This window comes from Lissotriton helveticus, chromosome 5_1 (genome assembly GCF_964261635.1).
Source record: "Lissotriton helveticus chromosome 5_1, aLisHel1.1, whole genome shotgun sequence".
Classification (NCBI taxonomy): domain Eukaryota; kingdom Metazoa; phylum Chordata; class Amphibia; order Caudata; family Salamandridae; genus Lissotriton; species Lissotriton helveticus.
This window is the reverse complement of record NC_136065.1, coordinates 1,019,010,575-1,019,033,071: the sequence shown is the minus strand read 5'-3', so window position 1 is coordinate 1,019,033,071 and position 22,497 is coordinate 1,019,010,575. Positions and strand designations below refer to the sequence as shown.

Below are 22,497 nucleotides of genomic sequence, written 5' to 3'. Positions count from 1 at the left end.
TGCATCTAATTAATGAACCAAATCACATCAAAGGTACTATGGGAGACTGCAGATTTGCATATGGTAGTGAAAGAATAATAGGCTGTCAGGTTTAATGATGAGAATGTTTCAGATCAAGTCTTCTAAGATGGGTTCCATTGTTTCTTCAAGTAGAAAAATCTGCTGATATATGATCTCGGTCAGGTAACATATTTACTGTTGAATAAATAAACGAGAATGCTCCAGAAATGCCTTGAGGACTCTCAGATGATTAACGGAAGAAACTTTTATTGTTAAATCAATGTGATATTCTTTCATAATTGTCAATACTTAAATAAGAGATATATATATATAAAGTGACAAAATAGTGTTCCATTTATTGGTGGCTTTTTTCATTACTTGGATCACAAGCATGAATTTATTGCGACTGAACGCTGGCCTTTCCTTAGTCCACATTCGTGCTCATCCCTGAGGTCCTGCGTGATCTTCGACCCCGCCTCAAAAGGGAACCCCTACCTCGGCGATACCTTCCTAGCAGCTCTAGGAAGAATTTTTTTGGGATGGCCTTTGATGTTGAGGTTCTTGATTGGAGTCTTCTCAGCTCTTGATTCCTCTGATTTGCGTGGGTAGAGCAGAAAATCTTGCTGCAGAATAAAATAAAATGTTATACTTTCTGTTGTTTGGTAATCCTCACACTAAAAAGTCACCAATAAATATAAACCTTGTTTCATTACACTTTGCTTTGCTTAAGCTTACAATGTCTTACAAAATGTAAAAGGTACTTAATGAAATTATACAGTTAAAAAAAGAATCTTAAATACATATTGTCTGATAATGCTAGCATCCACAATCATTTGCATTAAAGAATTGTATCCATAGCACTTAAAATCAACATACGTACTTCAACAATTTAATCTTTAGTGCATCTTAATTTGGGTATGTAAATGTTACAAGTAAGGAAATGCCTCCTTTTGTATGATTACCCACAAGTTTTTTGACTGATGCAGCTGGTTTTCCAACTCTATGAGTGCACTGAGGCCAGCTAATCAGACCTCAGTGCCAGGACCTTGACCCTAAAGTGTGTGTCGAATTGGTTGTACCCAATTAGAAATGGCTAACTTACCTGTAAGCTCCTACCCATAGCTTGTAAGTTAGAGAGGTATCCCATGGCTTGCAGCACTGATTGTGCCACCCCCGGAGGTCCTCAAAGCCATTGCCGACTGGTAGAGTAGTTGTGCAATGCTAGCCTGACATAGTCTTTGAAAGCAATGGCAAAGCCACCACTTCCCCTGGACATGTGTGTAAGTAAACTCTTTTGCAGGTGTACCGAGCCCTAAAGGTGGGGTGCAACATATGACACAGGCAGGACATGTGCATTACATACCCTGGCAGTAAAGCATGCAAACCCACTGTCTTACTATGGAAACAGTTGGTCGTCCAATTTTTGAGTGCAGGGTTACACACTGAACCCTCAGTTGGGCTAACTCTAGAACGGTGCAACCAAAGTAGGCATTCCAAGGTATCAAGCAGCTTGTTACATTAAGCCTGACTTGTATCTCAAATAGAAATTAATGTAACTTATTGCAGTGGACAGCTTTAGCAAAGCTGCCACTTTGTTGCCTTCAAAACTCTTGAGCCTATCCAGGCACACATGAATCCTGCTCCATGAGACAGCTCCTGCTCTCTGTGAGAGGCGTGCTAACGACTCCCAGGAAAGAGAACAATGAGGCATTGCAGGCCAGGGAGGTATCACCTCCCTCCTGCAGGAAGCCACTTGGGTGTTAGGGTCAAAAGGCAGACTTTAAAGGTGAAGCCGCCTTTGAAGGGCAGATGGGTAGCACCAGTGGGGAGGGCTGCCCCATTGTTGAGGTAGACAGGCTGGCACAGGAAGCAGAGAGGGGAAACCAGCTGTCCAACCCAGTTTCCCCAGGGGCAGGTATCCCTGAGGTAGCCACTCCCTGGGGGTGAGCTAGTGTCGGTACACCAAAGAGGGTATTGTCTTCTTGGGAGTGGGTTGAATGGTGCCTGGTAGCCCATTGGGTACCAACAGCATCCTGCCCTGAAGGCGCTTTCCGAGCATGAAGTTGGCACCCAGACCACAGATCTCAACTGACTGAGAAGAAGGACTCAAGAGGGACTGCCCTGCTGCACCAGGGGGCCAGCAAAGAGAGGCTGCACTGATGAGGGCTGCTCTTGCTGCACTTGGTGGCTAGTGAAGAAAGGTACTGTCCTTGTGGTGTCCTGCTCAAGGAGAAGCTGTCTCCATAACCCACTCGAGCCAAGAGACCTCCAAGGGCCTCCCAACAGGCCTTCTGTTTGCAGCACATGGACACAATAGCTGCTGGGGCAAGTTGGTAGCCCAGGGTCTTCAAGCCACTACCACTGCTGCCATGCAGCACCAAGGACCAAGACCCGACACACAGAGTTGCACCTGAGTTCTCTGAACCCAGGAGTGCTGTTGGAGAGTTGCTGGGATCCTCAGAAGGAAAGTCATTGACATGGGATTGATTTGCCTGTGACTGTGACAGTGACAACAGGCGACTGGTAGTCCAATGGGGACTGGACTTTGGCTAGACCAGAGAGGACTTCATGAGGCATCCACCCTGCAGCCAGGACCCCCACTATCTTTGTGGACTGAAGAATCCCTGCAGGAAGATCTCTGTTGACCGGGTTGCTTCCACAGCATCCTTAGAGCATCTTTGGCATCCTTCATTCCTGGCATCAAGACCACTCCATAGGAATCCATTACAACATGGATAAAGTGCTTGAAACTGTTGAAGGGCTGCTTCTCCTGTGAAGGTAACTATTTGAGAATCTTGCTAGTCCCCCTGACAAGCTCCCTGCCAGACTTAGTTGCCCCAAGTACTTCCAACTGACTGCACTGACACTTACCTAAGTTTTTCTTAAAAACGTTTCTGTGTCCAATTCGTTGACTTTGCCAATGCTTGTTCACAGGTGAGTGAAATTGCATTGATTTATTAATGCCTCTACAATCTATATCTCTGGAACCCATAGGTGGATCTTTTTTGTTCCAGTGTCTATATTCTTATAAAAATACTGTCTATTTTTATAAATTGGTGTCAGAATTCTTGAGTGTTGCGTTGATTTCCTCTGCAATCGTTTTGGTGTAGTTTAAATGCTTAACACTTGCTCCTCTGTGTAAGCCTTGCTGCTCAGCACCACAGCTACCCAGGGTTGAGTGAAGGGTTTGACAGACGAAACCTAAGGGTCCTAAAGGGGTTCGTACCTTTATTACACAATGAGGTTTCACTACCACACCCTATAATACACCCCATTTCCTCACATCTCATATTTTAAAAGTTATATCTACTAAACGAAAGTATAGTTTTTTTCTTGCATCAATTCCTAAGTGCCTTATTTTTAGTACACAAACCTTCACCAGATTTCACAATACGTGCTCCGAAGCCATGGCCATAATGCAACAGGAAGAACAAAAGCCTCTCCCATTTTTTTCTATTTGTTGTTATTATGAAAGGCAATGTACATGACAAGGTCAAAACAGATCTGTAAATGAAATGGTCAATTTGTAATCAGTAATAAAAATAACCAATTAGGTAAAATGAAAAAAAACGTGCTTCAAGTAAAGTCAATGAATCATAGTTCCTTTCCAGAGGTTACTGATTATCATGAGATCTTTAGAGAATATGAATGGCTCCTCATGTGCTCCACTGTGCCCATATGAAGCAAATGTGAGCGAGCCCAAAAATTAACACGGAGGACCAAGTCAGGCGTGACCAAAGGGTTGGCTCTGTTTTTAAGAGCTTGTGTACGAGTCGAGACTTGAAAATATTTAGCATATAAATCATGCAACAACATCAAGTAAAATATAATATCTAATTCATAATTTAAAAAGTGTATATATTTAAGATGCATACGGTACAATTTGGCTGCCACAAGCTCACTGGGGTTAGATTGTTATGGACTTCCAGTCCCATCATGCACCAATATTTTACTCACCTGGGTTTGATTGTTGGTACGGAAATAAAGGGAGATCGCTGGAAACACCATTTTGATGGCTGTAATTTTGTAAGCAGTGAAATCTATGAAGAAGAGTGTAAACTCGAAACGCGCCAGGTAACTGCTGGCGCTTGATGTGCTGGACTCTTCCTTAATCTCACAGACGCCAACCTGTGAGTGCGCACTTCCTTGTGGGTGTTTGTGGACTTGAATATGTGAGGGCCAACCTGGCCGTGGGGCGCACCGCCGCTTGTCAAGGGGGTTTTGCTGCTGGTTTGATTATCAGCAGAGCGGAACTAACTGGTGAAAAGATAATTGTGTAAGATGCTCTGAGGCACACCAGCGATTGAACATTGATATGGTACAATTTGGCTGCCACAAGCCCAATGTGGTTGGATTGTTATGGACTTCCTGTCCCATTATGCACCAGTATTTAACTCACCTGACTTGCTCCCCTCCCTCGAGCTGAGTGGTCGCTCCCCAGTGTCCCCTGTGATACCTGGTATCGTTATAGCGCTTTGCTTTTCAAAACTGCTTCCTATCTGTGCCTGCTGCCTGCCTGATCGCCGCTAAGCTCACTTGCATTTTGAATTGTTTATTTTGCCGAATTGAGACTGTTTGCGCGCTGTGCCGCTTTGAATCACAGAATTGCAGTATTGTTTGTGCCTACTACCTGCCTGATCGGCGCTACGCTTACCTGCATTGTAATTCTGCATTTAGGACTTATTTAACTCTGCTTTGCGTGTTTGCTGTGCTCCCCCCTCCGCCTCCATTTTGTTTGTTGTTTGTCGTCGTCAGAAGCCCGCCCCGCCTCCCAGCTGAGACGCCCTCCCACTTAGTAGAACAGCGCTTCACTACCTGAAGACGCCGTGACTTGCTCCCCTCCCTCGAGCTGAGTGGTCGCTCCCCAGTGTCCCCTGTGATACCTGGTATCGTTATAGCGCTTTGCTTTTCAAAACTGCTTCCTATCTGTGCCTGCTGCCTGCCTGATCGCCGCTAAGCTCACTTGCATTTTGAATTGTTTATTTTGCCGAATTGAGACTGTTTGCGCGCTGTGCCGCTTTGAATCACAGAATTGCAGTATTGTTTGTGCCTACTACCTGCCTGATCGGCGCTACGCTTACCTGCATTGTAATTCTGCATTTAGGACTTATTTAACTCTGCTTTGCGTGTTTGCTGTGCTCCCCCCTCCGCCTCCATTTTGTTTGTTGTTTGTCGTCGTCAGAAGCCCGCCCCGCCTCCCAGCTGAGACGCCCTCCCACTTAGTAGAACAGCGCTTCACTACCTGAAGACACCGTGACTTGCTCCCCTCCCTCGAGCTGAGTGGTCGCTCCCCAGTGTCCCCCTGTGATACCTGGTATCGTTATAGCGCTTTGCTTTTCAAAACTGCTTCCTATCTGTGCCTGCTGCCTGCCTGATCGCCGCTAAGCTCACTTGCATTTTGAATTGTTTATTTTGCCGAATTGAGACTGTTTGCGCGCTGTGCCGCTTTGAATCACAGAATTGCAGTATTGTTTGTGCCTACTACCTGCCTGATCGGCGCTACGCTTACCTGCATTGTAATTCTGCATTTAGGACTTATTTAACTCTGCTTTGCGTGTTTGCTGTGCTCCCCCCTCCGCCTCCATTTTGCTTGTTGTTTGTCGTCGTCAGAAGCCCGCCCGCCTCCCAGCTGAGACGCCCTCGCCCCTCCCCCCCACCCTCAATATATGACAGGAGTTCCCGCGCGCAGCGTTTACGCCCAGCGACCGTGCCCAATCCGCGCCGAAGGTGCGCCAAAGGTAAGCCCGTCTACGCCCGTCCGCGCCTGGACCGCGCCCAGCGCCAGACCCCCTGCCCCTCGCGCTGCCCAGCCCATTCGCATCACCTACGATGCCGCCTCCCTACTAGCCCTTAACCCCGGTCGCGCCCCCAACTGCGTCCAAGCCGCACCTGGACACACCCATGGACCTTTCTCTTGCTACTCCTGCAAATTTAGCGGCACCGACAGCATCTCCGCTACGACCACACCACAGTCTCCCGACCCCATTCACCTACAATGCATCCTCCTCAACACCCGATCAGTCCACAGGCACGCCATTGACCTATGGAATCTACTAGACACCATTTCTCCGGACATCGCCTTCCTTACGGAAACATGGATGAATGCTTCCTCCGCACCAGACATCACCATTGCCATCCCCGAAGACTATAAGATCAAAGACCGCAAAGACCGTACCAGCCACACAGGAGGAGGAATCGCTATCGTCCATAAGAAATCAATCCGCATCTCAACCAGCTCTGACGCCAACCTCGCTAACTCAGAACACCTTCACTTCCAGATCCACATCGACCCCAAAACCACACTCAGAGGCACCCTCCTCTACAGACCACCAGGTCCCCGCGCAAAATTCAGTGAAGACATCACGGACTTCATCACTCCTCACGCGCTCCCCTCCAAAGACTACATCCTTCTGGGAGACCTCAACTTTCACCTTGAAAAGACCAACGACCGCAACACCGCCACCCTCGTGGACAACCTCGCCAACCTCGGACTTAAACAACTAGTCACTTCCCCCACCCACATCGCAGGTCACACACTCGACCCCATCTTCACCTCCAGCAACCATGTCTCCTTCAGCCACACTACAGATCTCCTCTGGACTGACCACAGCTGCGTTCACTTCACCTACAACAAGCCGAAACCCATCAACCACCCCCAACCAACTCTGCAAAGAAACTGGAACAAAATCACCTTCGACCAGATCTCCTCATCGCTTCTTCTAAACCCCCAGCCCTCTCTTCTAACGCTGACGAAGCCGCCGCCAACCTCACCCTATGGTTATCCAACACCGCCGACACCTTAGCACCACTGAAAAAACGTCAAAGCAAACCTGGCAGCAAGAAGACCTCATGGTTCAACGATGATCTCAAGAAATCCAAGAAACTCTGCCGCTCCCTTGAAAAGGCCTGGAAAAAAGACCCAACCACCAGCACCAAGGACGCCTTCAAAAGCGCCACCCGCACTCACCACCAACTGATCCGAAAAGCCAAGAAAACAGCATTCAAGGATCGACTTGACAACAACGCCCACAATAGCAAGGAACTTTTCAACATCGTCAAGGAATTTTCCAATCCCTCGGCCAACTCCAACGACATCACCCCCTCTCAAACCCTCTGCGACTCCCTAGCCTCATTTTTCCACAACAAAATTGCAGACATCCACAACAGCTTCGACAACCAACCCGGAAACCAACCCATCCTACCATTTGCTGAGCATCTTCCTCCCGTGAACACCCTTAACGACTGGAACCCAATCTCCACTGAGGACACCATCCGCCTGATGAATTCCATCCACTCAGGATCCCCCACAGACCCATGTCCTCACCACATCTTCAACAAAGCAGACTCCGTCATAGCACCGCACCTCCGAGACGTCATCAATTGCTCCCTCAACTCCGCCACCTTCCCGGAAGACTGGAAACACGCTGAACTCACCGCCCTTCTGAAAAAACCAACAGCGGACCCAACCGAACTCAAAAATTACCGCCCCATCTCACTTCTTCCATTCCCGGCCAAAGTCATCGAGAAAGCTGTCAACAACCAGCTCGCCGCCTTCCTCGAAGCCAACAAATCCCTCGACCCCTCACAATCTGGCTTCCGAGCAAAACACAGCACTGAGACCGCCCTCATCGCAGCAACAGACGACATTCGAACTCTACTGGACAAAGGAGACACAGTCGCCCTCATCCTCCTTGACCTCTCTGCAGCTTTTGACACAGTCTGCCACAGCACCCTTTTACAACGCCTCAATAACATCGGAATCCAAGGAAAAGCACTTGAATGGATCACCTCGTTCCTCACCGGAAGAACCCAGAGAGTCCGCCTTCCACCATTCAAGTCCGAGGCCTCTGGAGTCATCTGCGGCGTACCACAAGGATCCTCACTCAGTCCCACCCTCTTCAACGTATACATGAGCCCCCTCGCAGCCATCGCACGCCAACACAACCTCAACATCATCTCCTACGCTGATGACACTCAACTGATCCTTTCTCTCACCAATGACCCCAGCACCGCCAAAACTAACCTACACGAAGGAATGAAAGAAGTTGCCGAATGGATGAAACAAAGCCGTTTGAAACTGAACTCAGACAAAACAGAAGTCCTCATCTTAGGTACATCCCCCTCTGCATGGGACGACTCATGGTGGTCGGAAGCCCTCGGAAAAGCACCCACCCCGACAGACCACGCACGGAACCTAGGCGTCATCCTGGATTCTTCACTCTCAATGAACAGACAAGTCAATGCCGTATCCTCTTCCTGCTTCAACATTCTTCGCATGCTCAAAAAGACATTTCGCTGGATCCCCTCCGATACAAGGAAAACAGTCACCCACGCTCTGGTCACGAGCCGACTGGACTACGGAAACACCCTCTACGCAGGTACTACCGCAAAACTCCAGAAGAAACTCCAACGAATCCAAAACGCCTCAGCCAGGCTCATATTAGACATCCCTCGCAACGAACACATCTCTGGTCACCTTAAAGACCTCCACTGGCTACCCGTCAATAAGAGGATCACTTTCCGACTGCTTACCCACGCACACAAATCACTCTACGACATCGGACCAGATTGCCTCAACTCACGACTGTCCTTCTACACCCCCTCCCGCCAACTACGATCCTCCAGCCAAGCCCTCGCCACTGTACCTCGCATCAACAAGACCACCATGGGAGGCAGATCCTTTTCATACCTGGCTGCTAAAACATGGAACTCACTCCCCGCTTACCTTCGCCTTACCCAGAACCACCTGGCATTCAGAAAGCAACTTAAAACGTGGATATTTGACAAATAATCCTCCTCCCCTCCCTAAGCGCCTTGAAACCCTCTGGGTATGTAGTGCGCTATATAAATTCTATGACTTGACTTGACTTGACCTGAGTTTGATTGTTGGTATGGAAATAAAGGGAGATGGCTGGAAACACCATTTTGATGGCAGTCATTTCGTAAGCAGTGAAACCTATGAAGAAGAGTGTAAACTCGAAACGTGTCAGGTAACTGCTGGTGCTTGATGTGCTGGACTCTTCTTTAATCTCACAGACCCCAACCTCTGAGTGCGCCCTGCCTTGTGGGTGTTTGTGGACCTGAGTATGTTTAAGATGCAGTAGTGTTTTGCCCAGATTACTTCACAGCATTGTGAGGCATTTATTAAAAGTGAGAGTTTTTTAACATGCACTGTGAAATGTTCCTCCCACGCCCTGACGACAGTAGTGAGCTAAAAGGCAACTCAACTGTAATATGCAAACTGTTTGTAGCCTAAATTCTTATTATAGATGGATCAACATTAGAGGCTATTAAATCAAACAAAGCAGCGGTTTCTCTGCTGGAGCAGAGGAGCATCGTCCCCCACACTGCTGGGCAGGAAGCATAAAAAATAAAATAGTAATAAAATGATTTTATTACCATTTTATTTTGTATGCTTTCTGCCGGCAAATGGAGTATGAGGGCAGGGCATGGCCATTGTGACACTGCTGCCAATTATTGACAGCAGTGAGGAGTGCCAACTTAAGTTTGAAGTGTGCATGTTGGTTTGGCCTGCTACCTTGCTACGGCCAAACCAACATGCTCAATTCATAAATCTCCTACCCCGCTGTTTGGACAGCTGGTTGGAGAGCAGGCACAGGCCTACAGTGCCTTTTGAAGCATGGAGCCAGACCGCTCCAGGCAATCAAGATGCTTTACTCATGCTGCTTAACAGCAAGAGAACAACTTCTTGATTGGATGAGAGAGTTGGCTGTGGGCTTCGTGCTCGGAGTACGAGCTGGAGAATGAGGAAGTGCTGCAGAATGGCAGTGTAAGGTAATTGATTTTTTTATGTGTATATTTATATTAATGTGTATATTATTGTGCATAATATTATGTGTATATTTTTTGCACCCCTCTAATGTGATTTGCCACCAACCGCCACTGATCAATCATAAGATAGGGTTTTGTACAGCACACATGCTTAACTCACGTACATGAAAATGCTCTAAAAAAACACAAAAAAGGGGCTAGCTGAAATCAAGTCTAGGCTCACACAGTTTGGTCGGGCAATGAAGCCAGGATTGATCCCGGTTTTTGCGGTTTCACACTTTGCAGTTCAGCCACCAGATGGGTATCTCTTTCTGACATCAAAGGTTAGTGCTTTGTCCTCATGCAACAGGTAGGCTCCAGATTTTATTTTTGGTAGTTTTTCACAACATGAACCTTGCACAAGGACATCAAACTGCTTCACAACATGAACTGGCTAAGTTATACTTTTTGGTTTGGCACAGGGCGGTTTACATGATACTGAGTCGAGGTGGGGATTCAAACCTGGCTCTCTGTTGTGCGTGGTCAGCAGCTGTAGCCACCAGACCACATCATCTATGGTAAATGTTTGTCCCATTTTGGTCTCAAGGTTCTAGGAGGATCTCAAGCTGAGTTAGAGCCAGGCCACTGGCTGGAGTCCAGCCTGAGCTTTCAGTGGCTTCCCCACCTCTAATATGTATCATTAATTATACTGCTGCAACCCCTCTAGGGAACATAGCAAGTCCTGGAGTCCTATGCTCAATGCAGAGGACAGCTGCTCATTTTGCTCACTGGATAGCAAGCTGTGAGAACATCAGAAGGGTGCATTCTGTAGGGGTGGTGAAGTTGGTTTCACATTTACACTATGACATGATTTTGTCTGAAATTCACATAAATGTTTTGACCTACATCACTCACTCAGGAGTTCAGACTTTGAACTGGTGCCATGGGGGTGGGTGGTGCATGATGCGGCCTGACTCCTAGTGCATGAACTTTGATCCTCCCTTCTTCTGTCTATTTTCCTGACACAGCACTCTAATATGAATAAGATCAAACAGCCAAAACAGGAGTTGGCTGTAGTTGACCAGAATGAGCAACCACCCCAAACTCTAAGTTAATCATCTACGTTGATGGTGCTGTACACACCGATTACAAGTTGTTTCCTCTAGAATGTGGAATAACATGTGTACCTAGGAGAACAGTCTAATTCTGCGTTTTTTCCCTTCTGGGGGAAACAACAGACTTACATACGCAGCCATTTATCAACTACTTCAAGAGGAAAAAGGGTCAGAGGAGCATCGAGACAACAGACTCCTCTTTATTTTCACTGACTGGAGCTTCTTTTGCTCCACGAGCATTGTGACCTACACAAAGTGACTGAACTGGCCCTGCAATCAGTTGGTGGCCTGTGATCGTCAGTGAAGACACTGGACTGGTGGATCTACTGCAATTCCGTGAATATCCCTCAAGCGGGAGAGGTATTAGACTGGAGTTGGTGGGGATAGGAATACAGCCATTAGCAAATAAAACGGTGTATCCAGGTGGTATTCTGACCAATTATTTTCATGAGGACTTGATATCAATTTTTACGCACGTCAATCTAGGCAATAATACATTGAGGGTTGGCTACATCACACAGCTTAACACACATCCTCTCTCTTTAAATAAAATCCAAAAGATCACAGAGTTTCTATTTCTCATTTTAATGCAACAGTGAAATCGGTGTTGAAATATTAACGCAGTAGTTGTCTATCTTGTATCTGTCCTGGCTTAAGACCAGAAACATGGGGGGGAAACACCTATTACAACACAGGCACTATATCGTAGTGCCTTTATAACGCAGTCAGTACCACAACAGCGACATTACCACAAGTTCCATTACAACGCAAGTCATTGCAACAACTTGCTTTAAGGAATGCTGTGTAGGACTGGTGTTGAATTTTAAGTCCAACACCTTCACTACTGATACACCGACTGGAGTTGGAATAGTACTTTAAACTATTCCAATGTCCAGCGCTTTCCTAAAGCAAGTCGTAATTACTTGCGTTGTAATGCTACTCGTGGTAACGGCACAGTCGTGGTATTGACTGTGTTGTTAAGCCATACATGGTTTTTGTATGCATGGTAACAGATGCAATTCCAACAATGGTTTGTCATTGGCAGGACCATCACTGAGTAAAGCAAAAGGCAGCCTACCTCTGTAATTTAGTTAAACCCCCAGGAGAAGGAACAGCCCCTTAGTTGGATTCTGAATAGGTTTCAGAGAGTTTCATGTATTTGTAATTAAAAGGTTAGATATTGTTGATAAATTAATCTACTGGGTTACTCTACACTGTTTCAGAAGCCTTTTGACTGAGAAAACTCTGCGCTGATGATTAACCCAGGGTTAGGAACAACCAAGCAGTGTCCCTTATGGCCCCTAAAGATTTTCCATGGAGCTATATGTGACTGTGATTTCCAAAGAACAAGTTATGGAGTTGGTTTAGGCTGAATCTTACTGGGTTACAATGCTCCTCCACACTGGTGATGCGGTAATATGCACAACAGAGCCAGTGAAAGCAGTGCCGGATTAAACCCTGTGGAGGCCCCCAGGCAGTCGAAATTTCGGCCCCCCCCGAAAATTATCTCCTAATACCCAAAGCACCGGATTTGTTTTAAAAACTGACAGCTGCCAGAAGATGAGCTTTTAAGGAACAACCTGTTATGTGAATCTGATGTCTATGGTTTATGTACTTCAAATTGTATTTTGATCCATTGTCGTGGGCCCCTAAAAGAAGTGGGGCCCATAGGCCGGTGCCTACTTTGCCTATTTGGTAATCCAGAACTGAGTGAAAGAAACAGCTCGCCTTCAAAGAGCAGCTCAAGAGGCTGTCTGCAGGTTCTCGGGATAGAAACCCTTCTAAAACAGCCAATATGAAAACATTTTCAGTTAAACACGAATTTGTCTGGGAGACAACTTTATTCATAGCATCAATACACTATAAGACATTGCTCCCTGAAGCATGAATTGGGTATCTTCCCCCTGGTTGTATTATAATTAAAGATTGAGTGGAAGGCAGTGAGTTATTTCATCCTTGCCTAGCCTCTCACAGACGCTCAGTGCCATATTCTTTATTCTGCTGTGCTGGCGAGCGCCATTTTGTACCGTTCGTTTTGCAGGTGTAAAGGCATCAACTCCGTATAGCGAGTAACAGTCAAAGGGAGAGAAAGCACCATTACAAAAGAAAAGTGTTGCACAGGCAGTGGGGAGCCTTTCATAGTAGATCAGGTGTAATTCTGAGTCTTAAGAAAAAGATCCTGTTAAAGTAATGTAGTGGGCTAAGTGCTCGTTGCTGACATCTCTTTTTAGCCTACAGTTAATAGGTTCAAATCCTCACAAGGCTAGCTCAATGAGCTGGAATATTGTATCACTGGTTACATGTGGCACAGAAGCAAGGGCTCCATTAACAAAAAAGAACGTATTTTTGGCTTAGATTAAAGTTGGAACTGTAATATTGTAATTTCAGCAATATATCCCAAACTCACCCTAGTAGCTCCAGCTGGACCAACAGTGACGTCTCTGGTGTCAGTAGAATAACCTGGAGCTGACGCAGTCACACTATATGTCCCAGTCAACAGCAACCGAAAGTAGTCACCCATTTCACCTAGACAACGAAAATATAATTCATGGTAATAGATGAGCTCCAGGAACACACATTGGTTTTCAGAAGGAGGGAGGTGAATGCCAATATTAGAGTTTGGTGAGACATTTCTTTTTATCAGGAATATTTTGTAGACCGGTTTTGTTTGGTGTGAGATACTGGAATTCAGAAACCTTTACATCTCTCTAGTTTAAATTTCTTTGATAGAAACTTTTCACAGCTACCTTGCACTACACTCTCTGTCTGTAATGTCAGAGAGAAGCTAACACATGAAGGGAATATAATACTGCTCAATTGTGGCTCAGATTAATCTAAGATCTCAACTCATCACTTTTTGAGCTTGAAATGTGATTCTCTCTTGCTAGGAGTAAATGTCCAGACATGGGTTCAAAATACGGTGTGCAACAGAACCTGCTCCTCACTTATCAGGTCCAGTCAGGGCTAAACCCATTTGGGGGGATGTATGACGTTACAACGCATACTTTTACTCCGCGTACCATTACAACGCGGTATTTACAACGAATACCGTTACAACGCATAGCGCTTTGGGGTGCTGGATAGTGGTAAGTATAATTTACTATTCTAACTCCAGTCCCCGTGGACCCTAGGGAAGGTGTTGGATAGTAAATTAAACTTACCTCTTATCCTAGAGCGCCCCCCAGCGCAATGCGTTGTAATGTCATGCGTTGTAATGCCCGCGTTGTAATGGTAGTGCGGAGTAAAAGTTGCGTCGTAACGGGTGTATACCCATTTGGGGTTGATGGTGTTCCTCTCTGGGGACACATGCTAAAAGGTTTCTAATGGAAAAGCTTATTTCCTGATATTTCACCGAATTTTCTGTCGACCTTCTTAAGGTACCTCCAAAAAATATGTGATCTTAGATACAGAATCCTTCCCATATAAATAAATATTTAAGAAGATACTATCCCTAGCATGTCTTTTGTAATTTTTCAAAACTGCACTGAAGCTGTTTCTGGCAAATGTATCCGTCAAGAAAGACAGGTTAAGAAGAACAAATCCAACATTTTCCAACTCATCTATGAAAACTGATTCCAGGTAGAAGAGCCTTTACTGCTTCTGAAAATGCCTTGCCTCCAACCTAGTTCACTGGGGAAGCAAACTGGTGTGTAGTGTAGTTCCTATATTCCCAATAGGTTCTGCGCATTGGAATAATATATCCTATAGATGTGACGTAGGACTTAGGTCGACTAGGTCTCAATTGAATATATTAGACTTAATTGTGAGTGCCAGCTAGCTCAGAGGTCACTAGAAACTTTCTCGAATAAACAAGAAGGGATTCGTTTCTGACAACCGCATAAACATGACAACTTTGTTTCCCCAAGATAAATGTATCTTCAGAGTCGTGGAAACAATAGATAGATATTTCACTAAGTCAATTGTGCATGCTTCGTTTCATCAGAGGTGCAGAGAAATAGAGAGACGGGCGTTTTCAATAAAAGTATTTATTGAACAGTCTTCTTTCTCATGCAGAAGAAAGGAACTGCTACAATTGTAGTACTGGTTGCAAAGTATATTACGTACAGCAAGAAGAGTATTATAAAATAATACTGTAAAAGCATGGTATGGTTTCTAAGCCATAAAATACATACGTAAATAAATAAAGACTAAAAGTACTCAACTGGTGCTTCTAAAATACACCTACCCCAATGTACCTAACCTAAGTCTAGTACGAGGGAAGACGTAAGTGAGGTGTAGCATAAGTTTAGTATTCTTTACTAAGAATCTATCCAAGATTTCTCTTAGGGTCTAATCAGCTCCGTACCTTGGTTTGCAATGAAGGAGGTCTGGTATCTCTCTGTCTCGGGACTTGATTTCCCAACACCCTGCAAATGGGAGCTTGGAAACACTGGAGCTGGATTTCTCGGCAAGAGTAAAGACAGTGTCTCTCTCAGTGCGTCAGCTGGAGAGTTGGATTCCTTCGGCACTTGCTGTAGCGAGCTATGTCGGGCAAGTAGATAGTCAAACTGCTCCAAACCACCGTGTGTTTGCTAGGGCAAGTGTGGGCATATTTATACCTTGAAGGTGCCGAGTTTGACGTAAAGTTGGACATAATAACGTCATCAAAGAATCGCAGTTCTTTGAAAACTCCATGAGTTCTTGGACAAATCAATATTCAAGCAAGGGGAAGTCCCTGACTGCTGAAGCCGAGTTTTCCAAGAAATTGTTGTGGTTTTTCGGAACTATTGGAAGTATCCATGCCTGTATTTGGACTGCATGGGCTATGTCTAAATATGGTTATGAATTATATGCCTATATAAGGACAAGGTTATATATACCTATATAAGGGCATGAATCGGAAAAATTACACTAGGGTCCTTAAATGCTATACAACAGGTGTTAAATAGGAAGGTAGAGTGAGGTTGTGGAGCCCACATTAGTGATTTTGACTATTTAAGCAGCCTCCCTAGAGCACCACTTGTTCAGAGCTTGCTTTGACCAATTAAGGTGTTGTGTGTCTGTCACGTGAGATCTAAAATGCAAAGGTTAGACTGCCACTTTTCACCCCACTCCTGCGCCTAAAATGAACCATGATAATTGTCATTGGTTTGAATAAACGGCCAAAGTGCATGGGTGTGTTATCTGTGCTGTGTGTTATGTGACAGACTTGCACTTGCAGCTCACATTGATGAAGAATAAACAGGAACAAGCATTGACAAAACCAATTGGTCTCACCTTTGGGATCTGTTGATTTTGACCAGGGTTTTCAGTCAGTCCCGAAGGGCCGGATTCATTCCAGATATTTTAGCATATCCCCATTTAGTAATATGTAGTTATCTTAAAAATCTGGCATGGATCCGGCTCTCCAGGTCTGACTTTGGAGAACCCTGATTTTGACAATGCATTTTGGTGAACCTGTACAGCATCGGCAACATACTGTGCCGTACAGTCAAAAGTAAAGACAAAAGGTGCATTGATGCAGCTACAGAAGGTGCATCATTTTTTAGGAGTACGCATGCGTCATTATGCATGCACGCCTAAAAAATGTCGAGAGTGTTATTTTTTAAACATGTATAGTTCTGAAATGGATTAGTAAATTTAAAAAAAAGAAAAAGAAGCTGCTCAAAAGTGCTTTTTTAAAGGCTGTGGGAGGGAAGCACAGGAGAGCAGGGGGAGGGGGGAAAGCAGCACACATGGGAGAGCAACATGAGGGGCCAGGGGAGAAGCACGTAAGTAAGAAAGTAACAGAGTGCGAGGGATGAAGGGAGATTGACTGGGGAGAAGAACACAAGAGAGAGAGCTTGCAACACGAAGGAGACAGCAATACGGAGGGAGGGGGTGAGTATTTAGCAGGAGGGAGAAGCACACGAGAGAGAGCTGGAAAACACATGCACTCTCCTGGAGTGCTTCTGCAAGAAGAAATAAAGTAGTTCCCTTAAAGTGAGCAGTGGAAGGATAGAAGCCAGTGAGTCAGAGAGATGGTAAAGAGGATAGGCTCAAGGTGAGTGAAAAACAAAAGATGAGCAATTTGGGCCCACGAAATCTATTGAATAAGATGAAAGGAAAGGAGATGGACAGTAAACCCAGCCAATTGTAAGCAATGAATTGGCTGCAAGACCCTGTAAGTTCCAAGTAAGTTAACAATAGATCTTTTGCAACCGAACAGCTTGTGCTGTCTGGTAGGCTTAATCTATATAAGAGGGGTGTAAATAACTTGCAATTGGTGGCACTGATGAAAAACAATAGAAGCACAGGAAGAGAAAAGCTGGACAAAACTGAAAGTAATTGCATCCAAGAGAGACATCCAAACTTAATGTGGTACACTAATATTAGCATGGACTGTTCAAAGGAAGCACAATTTGCAACACTTAAGACTTTGATCAAAAAGCTACAGACAGACATTTCACTGGCTCATGAGTGTGTGACACGTCACACAGTTGTTTAATCACACTACTTAATACAATTTCCAGTTTGTAGTAAACATTCACAACCTGGATCACTGATTTGAGGTATATTGGAAGGCTTCAAAACACACCATGATCCAGCTGCCTTACCCTATCATACAGAACAATCCAAAGGGAACCACCCTACCAAGCCAATGATTGGAGGTGCTGTTTAGGAATATTCAGTGAGAGTGAAAATTACCAGAGGTGATGTCATGTTTGATCCCACTCACGGAGATAACAGCATTGGGTATGCCATTATTGTTCTCATCTGTGATCAGCCCTTTTATCCCCTGGTGGACCTGAACTTATCCAATGGAGACACAAAAACACACAGGGAAGAAGAAAGAAATGAGAATTAGTTTTAGCATTAATGAACAATGTATTGCAATATGATTGCTACATAGAAAATACTCAAAAACACTTTCTCTGGAGCCATTATTCCTGCTGTACTCAATACATGTACAAACATCAATTGTCAAAGCCAATAGGTCTGGCTTTTGCAGACAGCTTTATGTGTTTGTTGGCGCTTGCTTGCTCTGTCATGGTTTTTGTAAAACTTTATTGTTGGATGAGCTGTCGGACCCTTGCCAATATAAAAAGAAAAAATATATTTTCATTCTCAAAAAGACCACAGTGTAATAGTTGTCTCTTGCAGTGAGTAGAACAACTTTTTGTATATGGACTACTTGTGAAAAAGCAGAATGCTGTCACTCACAGTTAACTAAGCCACTGGCTGAAATGGGCAGACCTATTGCCCCGTGCTTAATGCTGTAGTGAGTGGAATAAAAATGTGAATGATGCAACTACAGGCCAAAGGATGAAGAGGGCTGGCTGAAAGACCCTAATTATACATATAATTTTGATAAAATCAAAAGGTCATGGCTAACTCCAAACCTACATAAATGTTGGAAAAGCCAACAAGGCTGATGTTGGCTGCCAGGCCTTTAACTTTGCCAATGCTTATTTTGATTGTGAATGGCTTTTGTATGAAGGCAAACATGTTATCATGACAAGCAATATCTAAAAGCCAAACGTATATTTGTTTTGCAAAGCATACATTTAAGATGAAGGGGCAGTTTTACAAGCCCCTTGCGCTGACTTTATGCCGCCATTGCGTAACTTCTGTGACGCAGCGGCGTCGTAAAAAAATGCGCCACAATGCATCATATTTACAACGTAACGCATCTAGGGCGATGCATCATGTTGTAAAGGTCTGCGCTACATTATACCTGCGTCAGGTATAATGTATGCAGGGTGGGCGTCTGTCGCAAGGAAGCCTCGTAAAAGTAATGCTGTGAAATCTACAAGATTTCACTGAGTCACTTTTACGACAGCACTGTGTCAAAACCGTGGGCCTGCTTGAAGCAGGCGTAAGGAGTGACGCAGCATGTTAGGAAAAGGCATTCCTAACTATTGCTGGAGTTGCGTCGTGCTTGCAACATAACTCCAGCAATGCGCTGCCCTTACGCCGACAAGATGCGCCACGCATCTGTCTATCCTTGCGCCACGGTGCGCCGCTTTGTATATGCGACGCATTCATGGTGATGCAAGGCTAATTTTCCTTCACGCAAAATAACTAGCGCATCTCTGCTAATATGCAGAGATGTGCCAGTAGTCCCAGGCACTGAAGCAAACTGCTTATATTGTGGATGTGCACAATTTGCGCTAGAGCATAGTCCTGTCTCTCACAGTCAGGTAAGCGACTGCCTGAAGTAGGCTAACTCTGTGCCCAATGCTGCAGGCTATGCTGGGTGGAAGCAAAATGTGAATGACACTACAGCAGACCAATGAGGGCAAGCCAACCCGAGGCGAAGGCCTTCAGCACAAATTTAGAAATGCGAACAGTTGAGCTCCAGTATGTGTGTGCTTCTGGGTCCGCAGAGCATGGAGGCTCGTGGGCTGCAGCCGCGGCCAGTGCAGGTGTAGCGGTGGGAGATTTCAACAGATGACAATGAGGGAAAATTTATTATTTATTTAATTATCATTTGTCATTGTCCATCGAAATTCCCCCCACCCAGCACCACGACCCTTACTTGCACTGGCCATGGCTGGTGAACTGAGAGCTGTATTGGACCTCAGGCCTCTGTCAATGAGCATTTACTGCACTCACCCTCTCAGGCTGTGACCTGCCACCCTTAAAAGGACATTGGCTGCAATGCCTTTGAGGGTCGTCACCTACTGTTATTCTTTAGGCGACTTCAATTGGTTTAAGGAGGTCACATATCTTTCTTCTATTGTCCCGACCTAAATAATTCAAGCAGAAATGAGCCCACCATCAACGCTTCACGATTTCCAATGAGGTCTACCGCGACTGGGTGCCGGAAGTTGCCTCCTGGGCTGGCCAAGAATGAATGCAAATAGAAAGCATTCTCAGTGAATCCTAATGTACCTGCGATGGCTTCTTAATGTACGCCAATGACGTTTGATACTTTTGTGACGAGGTTATTAGACTCAAATTCCTAGCAGTTTTGCACAGATTTGCCCAGCTTAATTACATTTTATTACATCCAATCCACGGTACCAGTGACTCCCGCCATTTCTCCTGAGGACACTAATTTATGTCGCAAGAGAGAAAGATGAGGGTACATATCAATAGTTTGTCTGACTTTTAGAAGATGTGCATTGCACCTGGGAGAACATACTGTATTTGTATAGTGAACAAATATCAAGACAGATGCAACCAAAGGACTGTGTTTATTATGTGTTTGTTTATGGCATGGGTCCACAATCATGGTATGTAACATTATTTGGACTGTCACTCGAGGTTATGCATAGCAGCCAACATTTGAGTTATTTGAAATATTTATTTATTTATTTATTTATAAAGTTTTATATAGCGCGAACAAGATCCCGAAGGATATCAGAGCGCTTTACAATAGGATAGACACTACTTTTCCATTCCAGGACTGAAAATGCATGGTTCCCACTTTGAAACGTAGGTACTGGCGATGTTGTGCGATGATGGGGACGTGAAAGTAAGCGTCTTGAAGATCTATGGTGGTCATAAAATCCTCGCTGGACAGAAGACGCAGGACCTCCAGTAGCATCAGCATACGGAATGATTGAGACTTTAGGAACTGGTTGAGAGCCCTCAAATCCAGAATGGGTCGCCAATCTCCGTTCTTCTTGAGTATGAGGAAAAAGCGAGAGTAAAAACCCTTCCCTCTTAGATGTTTTGGGACCACTTCAACTGCCCCTTTTAACACAAGAAGATGGACCTGATGGTAAAGCTCCTCGAGATGTGGAGGAGGTGGGCCACGAGGTGGGGTGCAAGGAGGAATCTCTGTGAACTCCAGGGTATGTCCCCGTTTGACAATGTCCAAAACCCAGCGGTCCGTGGTGATCGAGGACCACTGGGAATAAAACAGAGAGATTCGCCCTTCAACACGTTGAGAGCGGCAAAAGTCATTGGCGTTTCTGAGTTGCGCCACGATAGGTCGACTTTCCTCTGAATGTCTTGGCAGGTTGTTGGCGAGACTGCTGATTGGGCGTGTAACGCTGTCCGCTCTGATTGTATGAACGGTATTGCTGACCACCTCGAAAGTTGGAAGAAGTGCCGCGGCCGCGCGCACCTCGAAAGGACTGCTTGCGAAATTGTAGCGTGCCTAAGAACTTTGCCGTATCGGTGTCCTTCTTGATGGATTCAAGGGCATCATCAATATGGGATCCGAATAACGATTCTCCATCGTATGGCATATCCAGTATCCTGGCTTGGACTTCCTGCCGGAAGGAGGTGGACTTCAGCCAACCTTGTCGTCGGAGTGCAGCCGCACTTGCCAGGAGGCAGAAACCTGTGTTTGCAATATCCACTGCACAATCGATGATTTCTTCTGCCGCTCTTTGACCATCGCGGAGAATCTGCTGTGCGAATATGTTGCTCCAAGTAAATATTATGTGATATTTATCACCACACTCAGATATTGGAGAAGAAAAGTAAGAGGTGTGGAAAAGAAAAGAAGTAACAAGATGCCTCTATTACAATCTGAACATTTCTTCATAGGGATGTGTGGGGGTGAAGAAGTAGTTATTAGAAGTGGGGGAGTGTGGGAGACAGATGTACTGTGCCCATTGGAGGGTCAATGTACCTGAAGCAAAGTGGAAGGTCGAAGTGTTATTAACACGGACTCCTCAATCGCATTTTTATTTTGTATTTTCTACTAAGAGTTTATGTATTGTTACTATAAATCTGTTCTGTACTTTTATGATCTATGTTTTTTAATTGGATCGAATAAAGTTTTTGGATAGGCCTGGTCAGTGCATGCATTTCTATCTGTTTGGAGGGGAGTGAAGCCTGGCTGATCCCCCCTTTCTTACTTTCCCAGGAGAACCCAAGGCAGGCCTGCGCTCAAGGGAGAGGAATGGGACCATCTGTGGAGCCGTCATGATGCTTAATATTTAAGACTCACATGAACAGCTTCCATGTTCACCTATGCTAATATTTGTGGGCTTTTTGTGCAAGCATTTTGTGCTGTGCAATTCCTGTGCAATGGTGAGGTAGCAGTACCGGGTGGCACTGATGGCCAAAAGTGGGGCCAATGATTCGACACCCTTCATAGGAACCCCGTGCATCACACATAGCGACTTATAGAGCAATTCTTGGTATGCACGTATCATTGCTGTATTAGTGAAATGGCCTTCTGCTGAGGGAGCGGTAAATATGTGATGAATAACAGCTACAATTAAATAATGGTTGATGAACGTGGGCTGCTCAATATATGAAGGAATCCTACAAAAACCAGTGGCAGACGTGGGCTGATCTTTTGCCCCACTTAGGCAACCTAGAATTGCAGTTGCTGCAGCCAATGAAAACCATATGTGTCGGCTAATGTGGAGGTCACCCACAAGGTAAACAATGCACTGTATCTGTTTCACAGTGGCAGCACCAATGAGAAAAAACCGTGGAAACACAGTGGCTGTTGCTAATGACCCTCTATCCGCCATTTTAAATTCCAAATCTCTGATTAATGTTACTACATGTGATTGTATTGCATGTTCCTGTATTAACTGGCGTTGGTGAGTTACCTCTTCTATGTAGGCAATGAGAGCTTCACGGTTTCCAAACCACTCCCTTTCCAGCTCTTCCTGCCGTGGAAATTTGTTGCAGCTCAGCTCCAGAGTAATTTCAAAGCAGTTAGAGTAGAGATAGTTAAAATCTTGCATGCCTGTAAGGACAATGAACAATT

General features: G+C 45.1%; 1 protein-coding gene across 2 annotated transcripts in view; it reads right to left on the bottom strand.

Moving 5' to 3' along the window:
• Window positions 1–247: 247 nt before the first annotated feature.
• The window catches only part of CPN1 (carboxypeptidase N subunit 1), a 209,187-nt gene continuing 186,937 nt past the window's right edge, over window positions 248–22,497 (bottom strand). For both annotated transcript variants that reach the window (XM_078643532.1, XM_078643533.1), the window contains exons 6-9: window positions 22,337–22,476; window positions 17,514–17,613; window positions 13,294–13,412; window positions 248–623 (exon numbers count right to left, since the gene is read on the bottom strand). In XM_078643532.1, the coding sequence (XP_078499658.1) occupies window positions 492–623; window positions 13,294–13,412; window positions 17,514–17,613; window positions 22,337–22,476 (491 nt within the window). In that variant the 3' untranslated portion in view covers window positions 248–491. The remainder of the gene's footprint in view (window positions 624–13,293; window positions 13,413–17,513; window positions 17,614–22,336; window positions 22,477–22,497) is intronic.